At 46.5% G+C, this 13,394-nt stretch overlaps 1 protein-coding gene across 1 annotated transcript in view; it reads right to left on the reverse strand.

The window, feature by feature from the left end:
* Nucleotides 1–4,282, reverse strand: part of LOC134348282 (carboxy-terminal domain RNA polymerase II polypeptide A small phosphatase 1-like) — a 46,088-nt gene extending 41,806 nt beyond the window's left edge. The window contains exon 1 of the mRNA XM_063051418.1: nt 3,874–4,282. Within this exon, the coding sequence (XP_062907488.1) occupies nt 3,874–3,940 (67 nt within the window). The 5' untranslated portion in view covers nt 3,941–4,282. The remainder of the gene's footprint in view (nt 1–3,873) is intronic.
* Nucleotides 4,283–13,394: the final 9,112 nt, after the last annotated feature.

The following is a 13,394-nucleotide window of genomic DNA, read 5'->3' on the forward strand; positions in this document are numbered from 1 at the left end:
GGATAGAGGGGAAGCCTTTTAGGACCGAGATTAGGAAAAACTTCTTCACACAGAGCGTGGTGAATCTGTGGAATTCTCTGCCACAGGAAACTGTTGAGGCCAGTTCATTGACTATATTTAAGAGGGAGTTAGATATGGCCCTTGTGGCTACGGGGGTCAGGGGGTATAGAGGGAAGGCTGGGGTGGGGATCTGAGTTGGATGATCAGCCATGATCATAATAAATGGCGGTGCAGGCTCAAAGGGCCGAATGGCCTACTCCTGCACCTATTTTCTATGTTTCTATGTTTCTAAAATTATGAGGGTATAGGTAGGGTAAATGCAAGAGGCTTTTCCCACTGAGGTTCAGCGAGACAAGAACTTTTTGGGTGAAATGTTAAATATTTAAAAGTATATTTAACATTTTTAATATTTAATGGTTCTGTCATTCAGTAAGAACATGGCTTATCTGACCATAAACCCAGGTTCACCTATCTGTTTTTTCCCCATAACGCCTAATTCCCCAGCTATGCAAAGGTCTACCCAACTGTGTCTTAAATATATTTAATAAGACAGCCACTGCTTCCTTGGGCAGAGAATTGCACAGATTTACTACTCCCTTCATCTCTGTCCTAAATCTATTCCCCCAAATCTTGAGGCCGTGTCCCCTAGATCGAGTTTCACATAGGGTCACAGTGCACGACAACACAGAAACAGGTCCTCGGGCCAATCAGTCCATGTCAAAATATGATTCCGCCTATCTGGGAGAAAAAAAAGTTCCCCCTCATCTCCACCTCAAACCTACTCCCCTGAATCTTGAGACACATCCCAGTTTATTGATATCAGAGGTAGATCAGACTGGTGGGCATAGATTTCGGAAGAGGAGAACTTTTCTCCCCCATCCAGAGAGTGGGAAGCACCTGGAACACACTGCCTCAGAGAACACAGATGGCATTTCAGAAATGTCCAGATGAACTTTTAAGTCACCCTGACAGGGAGGACTTCAGACCAGGAATGGGAATTGGGATTGTAAGAAAGGGGAGGATCCCTTTGAACCTGTACCTCCACAACCTCTTTGAAGGAGGGTGGAGGTACAGGAGCATCAGGACTAGTCCTGCCAGACTGGGTAACAGCTTCTTCCCCAGGCTGTGAGACTAACAAACGCCCAGTCAAAACAGAGGCCTCGTCACTAGGACAGTGAGCTGCATTACTGTCTACCCATGTTGCACACTTCACATCCATTCTGAATTATATTTTTTAAACTTACTTGTGGTAATATTTTGTTTTATGTGCTGTGCATGATGCATGTATTGTGAGTGCACTGTAGATTGAAGGAATGTTGCTTCCTTTGGATGTATATACATACTGTAGTCAGATGACAATAAACTTGAAGTTGAACTGGTTGTTATGGAAATAACAGGCTGAATAGCCTGTTCCATGCTGTACTCATCTGGTTAATTGATTCTAAATAGAAGCTAAATTGGAAGAATGAGGGGGATTTCATTGAAACCTGTCAATATTAAAGGCCTAGAGTGGACGTGGAAAGGCTGTTTCTGATGGAGGGGTGTCTAGCACCAGAGAGCACAGCCTCAGAATAGAAGGATGTTCCTTTAGAACGGAGATGAGGGGGAATTTCTTTAACCAAAGGGTGATAAATCTGTGGAATTCATGACCACAGATGGCTGTGGAAGCCAAGTCAGAGGTTGATGGGCTCTGGTTAGCAAGGTTATCAAAAGTTACAAGGAGGAGGCAGGAGAGTAGGGTTGAGAGGGAAAGTAAACCGGTCATGATGGAATGGTGGAGCACATTCCATCGGCTGCACAACCCAACTCTGCGCCTATGCTTATGGTCTAATCGGCTATGAATATTGCCAACAGAAACTAGTGATGTTGTGCCAGCTCTCAGATGGGAAAGCAGGCGGAATTTCCTAAACATGGTCGCGCACACTACGACGGTGTGTCGGCTGAGTTTATGATCCTCAAATCTCCAGGATGGGCCCAGAACCCACCAACTCAGATTGAGGATGAGTAGAGTTGAATGGAGGAGAGAGTCGAATTGACACTCGAATTGAGGAGCTGGGCCATAAGGCAGTAGTTAAAAACCACAAGCCATAGGAGCAGAATTAGGCCATTCAGCCCATCAAGATAGTTCCATCAGTCCATCATGGCTGATTTACTTTCCCTTTCAACCCAATTCTCCAACCTTCTCCCTGTAACCTTGACACCCTTACTAATCAAGAACCTATCAACCTCCACTTTAAATATACTCAATGATCTGGTATCAGCATCTGTGGCAATGAATTCCACAGACTCACCATTCTCTGGCTGAATAAATTCCTCTACTCTCTGATGTAAGTGGACATCTTTTTATTCAGAGACTACACCCTCTGGCCCTAGACTCCCTGAGTACAGGAAACATCATCCCTATATCCACTATCTCGGTCTTTCAATATTCCATAGGTTTCAATGAGATCCAGCCTAATTCTTTTCTTAGATAAGGACCCAAACTGCTCACAACACTCCAAGTGCAGTCTGACCAATGCCTTTTCAAGCCTCAGCATTACATCCTTGCTTTTATATCCTAGTCCTCCAGAAATGAATGCCAACATCGCATTTGCCTTTCTTATCACCGACTCAACCTGCAATTTAGCCTTTAGGGAATCCTGCACTAGGACTCCCAAGTCACTTTGCAACTCTGATTTCTGAATTTGCTTCACATTTAGAAAATAGCCTGTGCCTTTATTCCTCCTCTCAAAGTGCAAGACCACACACTATATTCCATCTGCCACTTTTTTTTTGCCCATTCTCCCAATCCAAGTCCTTCTGCAGGCTCCCTGCTTCCTCAAAACTACCTGCTCCTCCGCCTGTCTTCGTATCGTCCCCGGTCTCGGCCTGTGTCGAAGTGGCCGTATGTCAGAACCTATCCCGAGATCAGGAAGTTTGCCAGATCGGACCTGTGGCGCAGCGCGGTTAACTTCGGCCAGCGGTCCGATCCAGACGATGCGGCGACAGCATTCACCCGGCCCCCTCTCCGACCCCACACCCAGCAGCTCAGCGTCCCTCGCAGCCGAAATAACAACACCCTTTAGTCATAAGGGACGGGAATGCTGCTAAATTTAACCGAAAACCTTCGGGAGACTCCCTATTTTGAAACAATCAGGCAAAAGAGATTGGGTAAGGGAGGCGACGCTCGCAATACAGTCTGGCGTGCCTCTCTTTCTTTCTCTCTCCCCCCAACACAAAACTGAAAAACACACACAGACACACCCACCGCGGGAGTTCCATGAAAAAAATGGCATCCGATCGCTTCACGCCAGAAAAATAACCATCCAGCCAAATTACTAACTGATGCAACATCACCGAGGGTGGCAGGAGAGACGGTTTTCAAACGCTGACATTTAAAAACAAACGATTCCGCTTGGACAAACCTCCCTCCCCGCCTGCCCGCTTCGAGTTGAGCAACGCTCCCGCCCAGAAGAACAACAACTTGTTTAGAGAGGTGCTGCTCTCTCTCTCTCTCGCTGCTCGGGGAAGGGGGGTGGAGAGAGAAAGCGAAAGAGGTACAAACCCCCGAAGACAAGCTAACACCCGCTTCAGTGTTTAAAAAAAATACTTGATCTTTTTTAAAACGAGCCGTCGTATTCGCGAAAAGCCGAAATCTTAAGAAATATGAAAAAAAAACCACCAAATCATATGTACTAAGATTCAAACAGGAATGGAACATAAACAAACAGGCGGAGGAGGGGTAAACACACACAGTAAACCAGAGCAGAAATAGCACTCGGCTAGAGAAGGGGAAGAATCGCAACAATGTTGCGGTTGAGTTTGCTACAAACTTTCGACATTTAAAACCACAACAATGTTGCCGCGTTAGTTAGAATGTTACTAAATTGTTACCTTTCTCTCGCAGCGGGCTGTTCGCCTCCTCTTTGCTGACTTGGGTGATTATGGACGGGCTGTCCATGAGCTAGATCTTTTCTTTTGGGTAAAAAAAAATCCCCCCTCCCACCCTCCTCCAGGTACATATATGTGATTAAATCAGGAGTGAGGAGAGGAGAGGAGAGGAGGGGAGGGGGGACGAGAGGGGAAAAGCGCGGTTCGGGAGCTCGCTCACAACATGGAAACCTCTCGTCAGTTTCAAAGCGAAGCGACCAAACTAACATGGATCGTGCTGGTCGGTTTCAAGGCGGCCCTCCTCCGGAGACGATGCGGCCGCGATTCCAAGCTCCTGCTCGGCTGGCGAGCGCTCCGAAACAGCGGAGGCGTTCGTTCTTCCTTCCTTCCTTCCTCCCTTACTTCCCCACCCCTCCTCCTGGTTCCTGTACCCCTTCTCAACTCCTATCCCCCCCTTCCTCTCCCCCTCCTTCCCTCCTTCCTTCCTTCCTCCTCAGCAACCCGATCGCAATTCGCGAACCCGGGCTTCGGTTTTTTTTTAAACACACACACACCCAGTAAGAATAAAACGAAAACAAAGTTCGGCAGCCCGGTTGTTTTGCTGAGGGGGAGTGCACGGGGGGCCTAGAAACAGCGACAGCGGAGCCCCCAGGGTTAGGGAGCGTCTCCAAAGCGCTCACTGCAAAAGGCAACATGCTTTTCTTGTTTTAGAGTCGTGATAACTGCGTGCCGTTTCAAAGAGAACGTCGCGCCATATTTTTTCCTGTCGCTGTTGATTTATGAAAGGAACACAACGTGAAGGCAGCGCAAGGCCATTCAACCCACCGAACAAACCTAGCGAAGAGGTCGAGCAGCGTCTGTGGAGAGGAAGGAGTTGTCAACATATTGGCTTGAAACTTTGCTTCAGAACTGGGTTAATTAATTTAATTCGTTATAATTCAGATAACTCACCCCTTCCACACCAACATAAGTACTATAAAGATGAAAATTAGTATTTGACCATAAGACATAGGGACAGAATTAGGCTATTCCCCTTCGAGCCTGCTGCACAATTCCATCGTGGCTGATTTAGTATCCCAATCAGCCCCATTCTCCTGCCCTCTCCCTGTAATCTTTGATGCCCTCACTAATCAAGAACTTATATATCCAATGACTTGGCCTCCACAGTCATCTGTTGGCATTAAATTCCACAGATTTGCCACCAAGAAATTCCTTGTCATCTTTGTTCTGAAGGGACATTTCAATCATGTTATGAAAGGGAGAATAAAACTACACTTATGAGGATCCCTGCAGCATCCGGTGACCCTGTGATCTCTGCCTCAGAAGGCCAACATCAGAAAACCTTTCAAGAGGGTGAACTCTCGCAGGGCATCAGGCCCTGATGGTATACCTTTGTAGAGCTCTGCAAACCTGTGCCAACCAACCTGTGGGAGTGGTCAAGGACATCTTCCATCTCTCACTGCTGCAGTCAGAGGTTCTCACCTGCTTCGAAAGGCTGACAATCATACTGGTGGCCTAGAAGAACATGGTGAGCTGCCTCTACAGCCATCATCTAGAGGCACTCCTATTTGCTGTGATGAAGTGCTTTGAGAGGTTGGTCATGGCTAGGCAAGGACCCTGGACCTGCGGCAACTTGCGGTGAATGCAATCTCACAGGCTCCCCTTTCAACCTTGGATCCCCTGGCCAATAGTAATACCTACATCAGGCTACTGTTTATTAACAGTAGCTCAGCATTCAACACAGTCATACCCTCAGGTCTAATCAAAACGCTTCAAAACATCGGCCTCTTGTACCTCCCTCTGCAACTGGATCCTTGACTTCCTCAATGGGAGATCATAGCCCGTGCAGATCAGAAACAACATCTCCTCCTCACTGACAATCAACACTGATGCACCTCTTAATGTGCTCTACTCTCTACACTCACGACTGTGTGGATGGGCACAGCTCAAATGCCATCTATAAGTTTCCTGATGACACAACTATCATTGGCAGAATTTCGGATGGTGACGAGGAAGCATACAGGGATGAGATAGATCAGCTGGGTGAGTGTTGTCACAACAACAACCTTGCACTCAGCGACAGTAAGACCAAGGAATTGATTGTGGACTTCAGGAAGGGGAAGCTGAGAGAAAACAAACCAGTCCTCATTGAGGGATCAGAAGTGGAGAGGGTGAGCAGTTTCAATTTCCTGGGTGTTGACATCTCTGAGGATCTAACCTGGGCCCAACATATTGATGCAGTTACAAAGAAGGCACGGAAATGGTGATATTTCATTAGGAGTTTGAGGACTGATATAGAAAGTAGAAACATAGAAAACCTACAGCACAGTACAGGCCCACAAAGCTGTGCGAACATGTCTCTACCTGAGAAGTTACCTGGGGTTACTGATATGTCACCAAAGGCAGTCGCGAATTTCTACAGAGGTACTGTGGAGAGCATTTGAACTGGTCAAATCACCGTCTGGGCTGGAGGGGCCACTGCACAGGATTGAAAAAGCTTCAGAGAGTTGTGAACTCATCCGTCTCCATCATGGGCACCGGCCTCGCAGCATCCGTGACACCCTCAAAAGATGAGGCCTCAAGAAGACGGCATCCATCATTAAGGATCCCCATCACCCAGGACATGACCGCTTCTCATTGCTACCATCAAGGAGGAGGCACGGGAACCTGAGGGCACACCCACAGCTTTGTCCCATCCACCATCAGATTTCTGAATGGACAGTAGACTCATGAACAGCACTTCACTTCTTTACCCTCTCTTTTTGCTCCTATTATTGAATTTAATTTAATAATTTTTAGTACTATGTATTACAATGAACAGTTGCCACAAAACAATAGATTTCATGACATATGTCAGTGATAATAAAGGAGATTCTTCTATTCTGAGGCTGAGCCCTGCAGTCCTAAGCTCCCCCACTATCGGAAACATTCTCTCTACATCCACTCCATCTAGACCTTTCAATGTTTGATGGATTTCAATGAGATCTCCCGGTATTCTTCGAAACTCCACCAAGTACAGGCCCAGAGCCATCAATTGCTCCATGTACATTAACCCTTAAATTCCTGGGATCATTCTCGTGAACCTCCTCTAGACCCTTTCCAATGCCAGCACATCCTTTCTTAGGTAAGGAGCTCAAAGCTGTTCACAATACTCCGAGGGGAATCTGACCAAAGCTTTAAGAAGCCTCAGCATTACATCCTTGCTTTTATATTCTGGTCCTCCAGAAATGAAGCTAACTTGCAATTGTAGTTCAGTGATCTTCCATGTAAATGTCTCTACTTCAATGCTATGTGAGACTTGGACTTGCAATTAAGGCCACATTTGCAATGTAAAATAGCATGTGTACCAGTGTTAAGGATCTTGAGATGTGCAGTATCAGAGATGTTGACATGATGTCTGTTTCAGCAGGGTGACGCAAGGCTGGACACTCTTCATGCTTGCAGTATTGGTGTACATGTCCCTTGTCCTGCCATCCCACTTAGCAATATCATTGAACACTACAGCACAAGCCCAGCTCCTTAGGTTCACAATGTCCCCAAATAATTAATCGAATGACACGCAACTAAACTAATTCCTTCTGCATGCACATAGAGTCATAGAACACTACAGCACAGAAACAGGCCCTTCAGCCCATCTAATCCACGCTAAAGTCTGCCCATTCCCATCAATCTGCACCTGGACCATAGCCCTCCATACCACTCCCATCCACGTACCTATCCAAACTTCTAAATATTGAAATCGACTTTGCACCACCACATCCACAGGCAGCTCATGCCACACTCTCACCACCCTCTGTGAGGAAGTTCCCCCTTTAACATTTCACCTTTCACTTTTAACCTATGACCTCTAGTTCATGTCTCATCCAACCTCCGTCGAAAAAGCCTGCTTGCATTTACCCTAACTATACCCCTCAGAATTGTACATACTTCTATCAAATCTTCCCTCATTCTCTTACACTTCAGGAAATAAAATCCAAATAAAATTCAACTTTCTCTAGAGCTCAGGTCCTCAAGTCCCAGTCACATAGTCTATACCCATTCCTTCTCTACACGTTCATGTGCCTCTCACACACACCTCTGTTGACTTTGCCTCCACCAGTCTCCGTGTAAAATATTTGCCCCAGACACCTTCTTTGAACTTTCCCTCTCATATCTTAAGTGCATTAGACATTAGACATTTTGTTTACTCTATGCCTCTCATAATCTTATAGACTTCCATCAGGTCTTCCATCAGCCTCTGCTGCTCCAGAGAAACCCAAGTTTGTTCAGCCTGTCCTTATAGCTCATGCTCTCTAATCCAGGCAGCATCCTGGTGAACCTCTTCTGCATCCTCTCCAAAGCCTCCACACCCTTCCTATAATAGGCAACCAGTACTCAGACATGATACAATAGTCTAGTGGCTAGTGTAGTGCTTTACAGCAACAGAAACTGAGTTCAATTCCCACCTCTGTGTGTAAGGAGTTTTTATGTTCTCCCTCCAGATGCTCCAGTTTCCTCCTGCATTCCAATGACACACGGAGTAGTGACTTGAGGTCACGTTACGTTGACGCTGGAAACATGGCAACACTTTCAGGCTGCCGCCAGCACATCCTTGGACTGTGTTGGTCGTTGACGCAAAGTGACACATCTCACTGTATGTCTCAGTGTACATGTGACAAATAAAGCTAATCTTTCTTCTACTTTTGAACTCAGTGCCTCAACTAGTAAATGCAGGCTTGCCGTGTGCTTTCTTAACCACCCTACCAACCCATGCAGCCACTTTTGGGGAACGTGGACCACAAGATCCCTCTGTAAATCAATATCTCTCAGGGCCACGCTGTTAATTGTGTATTATATCACTTCAGTTCTGTCTCTAATGTCATCTTGTCTAGTCCTGCCAACCATTAACCTCCCATCCTCTGCCACCCTTCTACAATCTTTCTAGCGTTGCCTTAAATAGCAAAAGACTTGGATTCCACTGCCCCTTGAGGAAGAGAGTTCCAACCCCCTGGGAAAATAAAAACATAACATAGAGCAATACAGGCCCTTTGGCCCTTGATGTTGTGCCAACCCTTTAACCTGCTCTAAGATCGATCTAACACTTCCCTCCTACATAGCCCTTCATTTGTTTATCTAAGAATTTCTTAAATGTCCCTAATGTATCTGCCTCTACCACCCCCCCCCCAGCAGCACGTTCCACGCACCCACAACTCTCTATATAAAAAAAACTAACCTTTGGATATCCCCACTATACTTTCCTCCAATTACCTTACAATTATGCCCCCTGGCATTAACCATTTCCGCCCTGGGGAAAGGTCACTAGCTGTCCATTCTACATATGCCTCTTGTCGTTCTGTATACCTCTATCAAATTGCCTCTCATCCTCCTTCGCTTCAAAGAGGAAAGCCCTAGCTCTCTCAATGCCAATTATTTCTTTTTTTTTGCACTATTGGTTCATTTTGCAATTTACTGTATTTTTTATGTCTGCACCGTAGCACTAAGTTGAGTATGATGTTCTCGAAAGGGGTATCTATTGGTGGTTCCTCGGGTGGCTGTCGGGGGCCAATCTGGGATTCAGGGTGTTAGGGCTGATTCACCTCATGGAGAATGCCTGTGCGTGACTTTGTTAAACGTGGGGAGGTGGATTCACGGGCAGCCACCACACGGTCCTTGGCAGATCGGGGTCAGGATCCAAAGCATAGAGTGCAAGGTGACAGGGAGCCCGTCACTGCTACGGACCTTCCTCGGCCTTTGCTGCCATTGTGATGTGTCATCATCTTCTGCCAGCTCCACCGTTGAGGTCTTGGTTAGATCGCTCTTTCTCTGGAATCTTACCACCATGAATGATCCCACCAGGAACAGGAGCTAAGCTCCAGGCGGCATTGCCCTCGGTATCCCAGGAACTCACAAACCTCTCCACCATGACAAGATGACAATTCCTGGAGAAGTACAGTTTGTTCCGTACTGCTAATGCAAAACAACAAATTTCAAGCCATTTGCCAGTGATAATAAATCTGATTCTGAGATTCTCCCACAGAACGAAACATCCCCTCTACATCTATGGTAGACCCCTCAAGATCTTGTGAATTTCAGCTCCTTCCCCTCTCACTCCTCTTCTTCTCATCAACATATTACTTCCCCCCGGTGCCCCTTTCCTCCCATTTCTCCCATGGTCCACTGTCCTCTCCTATCAGCTCTTCATCTCTTCCATCTATCACCTCCCAGCCTCTCACTTCATCTCCCCTCTCCCACCCACCCACCTTCCCCCTCACTTGGACTCACCTATCACCCACCCACCTTCCCCCTCACCTGGACTCACCTATCACCCATCCACCTTCCCCCTCACCTGGACTCACTTTTCACTCGCCCACCTTCCCCCTCACCTGGACTCACTTATCACCCGCCCACCTTCCCCCTCACCTGGACTCACTTATCACCCACCCACCTCCCCCCTCACCTGGACTCACCTATCACCCACCGGCTTGAACTCCTTCCCCTCACCCCATCTTCTTATTCTGGCTTCAGCCCCCTTCCTTTCCAGCTCTGATGAAAGGTCTCAGTCCGAAACATTGACTGCTTATTCCCCTCCATAGACCCTGCCTGACCTGCTGAGTTCTTCCAGCATTTTTATGTGTTGCTCTGGATTTCCAGCATCTGCAGAATCTCGTGTGTCTATGATTTTCTGTCCCATCTTTTTTCATTTGACTGCGCCCCCCCCCCCCACCCATTCCAGGTTTCAGTCTTGTAAAGTTTCTCTGGTCTGTGTGCAATGCACCTACTGTATATCCTTCCTTCAATAATGAATCCATACTGTATGTTCCAGTCTGGGGATTGCTACCCTAAGGATAACCAGGATCAGATTCCGGTTTACTATCACCGATATGTGCCGTGAAATGTGTGGCTTTGCAGCAGCAGTACAGTGCAATATGTAAAAAAATTCTATAAATTACAAGAAATATTAATAAAATAAATAAGAAGTGCAAAGAGAGCAAAAATAGTGAGGTGATGTTCATAAGTTCATGGACCGTTCGGAGATCTGATGGTGGAGGGGAAGAAGCTGTTCCTAGGATGTTGAGTGTGAGTCTTCTCCTCTCCAATGAGATAAGAACATGTCCTGGGTGGTGGGGGGCCTTGTCTTCTGGAATTATTCACTGTGCCCCCCCCCCGGCTCACTACCTTGGTGGTCTCCCTCATTTCCACTCGCCCCTCTCTCCAGGGTCTCCTGCAACCTCTACTCACCCTGAGCTTTCCACTACCCGGCTTTTGCTCCCAGACTCCCAGTGTCTTGCTAACTCCCTGGGGGGCGGGGGTGGTTGGATCCTTCAGGATGGACACCACTTTCTTGAGGCATCATCGCCTTTTGAAGGTGTCCTTGAAGGCAGGGAGGGTTGTGCCTGTGATGGAGATGACTGAGTCCACGTCCATCTGCAGCTTTTTGGAATGCTGTGCATCAGAGCCCTGTGCTGTACACATTAATCCAGGTGTGGTCTCACCACTGCCCTGTGTAGAAAGCATAATTTTGTATTCAATTCCCCCTACACTTCAGATAAAGGAATCATTTTAACTCTGACTGTCAGTAATTAATGAGTTGCCACAGGAATCAGTGATCAGACCTCAACTATTTATAATTAATATTCCGAACAGGGGGTTATCAAGCCATAGTTATACTGCATGCGAATGGTCCCTTTGCCTAACTCATCCATGCTAACCAAGGTGCCTTACTGACATAGTTCTAGTTGACTGCATTTGACACACATCCCTACGGAAGGCTTTGTGGGACAGATTGATCATGGAGTAGATCAAAGAGCACAACTAGTCTACTCTAAGATCAATCTAACTCCTCCCTCCCACATAGCCCTCCACTTTTCTATCATCCATGTGCCTGTCTATGAGTCTCTTAAATGTCTCTAATGTATCTGCCACTCCCACCACCCCAGGCAGGTGTTCCATGCATCCACCTCTCTCGGTGCAAAAAAGTTACCTCCAACATCCCCCCCTATACTTTCTTCCAATCTTCTTAAAATTATGCTCTCCTTATATTAGTAATTTCCACCCTGGGATAAAGTCTTTGGCTGTCCACTCCATCTACACCTCTAACAGGTCACCTCTCATCCCCTTTCCTAACTACCCTATCAACTTATATGGAAACTTTGGAGGATCTTTGAACATGGACCAAGATCCTCTGTTCCTCCACACCATAAGAATCCTGCCATTAACCTTGCATTCTGCCTTCAAATTTGACTTTCCAAAGTGAATCACTTCACACTTTTCCAGATTGAACTCCATCTGCCAGTTCTCCGCCCAGCTCCGCTTCTTTTCAATGTCCTGTTGCAACCTACAACAACCTTCTGCACTGTCCACAATTCCACCATCCTTTGTGTCATCGGAAAACTTACTAATGCACCCTTCCACTTCATCTAAGTTATTTATAAAAATAAGTGGGCATGTCCTGGATGGTGATGGTCCTTCACAGTGGATTTTACCTTCCTCAGGCACCGACTTTTGAAGATGCCCTCGATGGTGGGGAGGTTTGTGCCCATAATGGAGATGGTTGAGTCCACAATCTCTGCGACCTCTTGTGATCTCATACATTGCAGTCTCCACACCACCAGTAAGAGAGCTCTCCACTGTACATCTGCAAAAATTTGCAGGTCTTTGGTGAAGTAATTCTAATTGTGTTCTTTCTTGCATAATTTATGTTTATTGAAATTTGGATTAATTTTCTCATGTACCGCTATGTTTAAAAGCTCCTCTTGCACACTGTACATATAGATCAGAATCAAAACCAAGTTTATTGTCACTGATAAATGTCATGATAATTGACTCGTAGCAGCAGTACTAAATATTTTTATACCTTGTGGTGCAAATGGCAATGGAAATAAATAAATAATGCAAATGAGGAATGGTGAGATAGTGTTCTTGGACCATTCAGCGGAGTAGAAGAACATCCCTCAATACACATCCTTCTACAGATGCGCAGTAGAGAGCATCCTAACATGCTGCATCACCGGAAGGCTCTACAATGAGTAGTCAAGACTGGCACCAACCTACCCCGCTGATGTGATGGAAATGAGACAGATTCTTTGGGTCTCAAGGCAAGGATTCTGGACACAGTTTTAACAATAAGGAGTTTATTTACAAGGGGAGAAGAGCTTGGGGACAACACAAGCGGCTACAATATTCGCACAAACACGATTAGCATAGACGAGCGTGGGAACAGTCGGGTCGGCAGTACAATACACGAGAAAACAGTGTGGGGACAGAGTACAGGTACATGTACAAGCAAGGGAAAAGTAACTACGATACCTACCCCCCTTGACTATAGGCAGGAACAGCCCTCTGCCACAGGGACAACAATAAACGCTCCCAAAACCCTATTCAATGCACAGCTCGCCACGTGTCTCCAGCGCTGTTCTGCAGTCTTCAGCCTGGAGTGAAGCAGGGTGATCCCTCGAGGATGGCAAAAAGGAGATTGAGCCAAGCACATGTAGCACCCTTTATAGGTCAGGGGGCTGAAGGGTCCAGCCCAGGTGATTCACCGGGGG

This window comes from Mobula hypostoma, chromosome 6 (genome assembly GCF_963921235.1).
Source record: "Mobula hypostoma chromosome 6, sMobHyp1.1, whole genome shotgun sequence".
NCBI classification, from domain to species: domain Eukaryota; kingdom Metazoa; phylum Chordata; class Chondrichthyes; order Myliobatiformes; family Myliobatidae; genus Mobula; species Mobula hypostoma.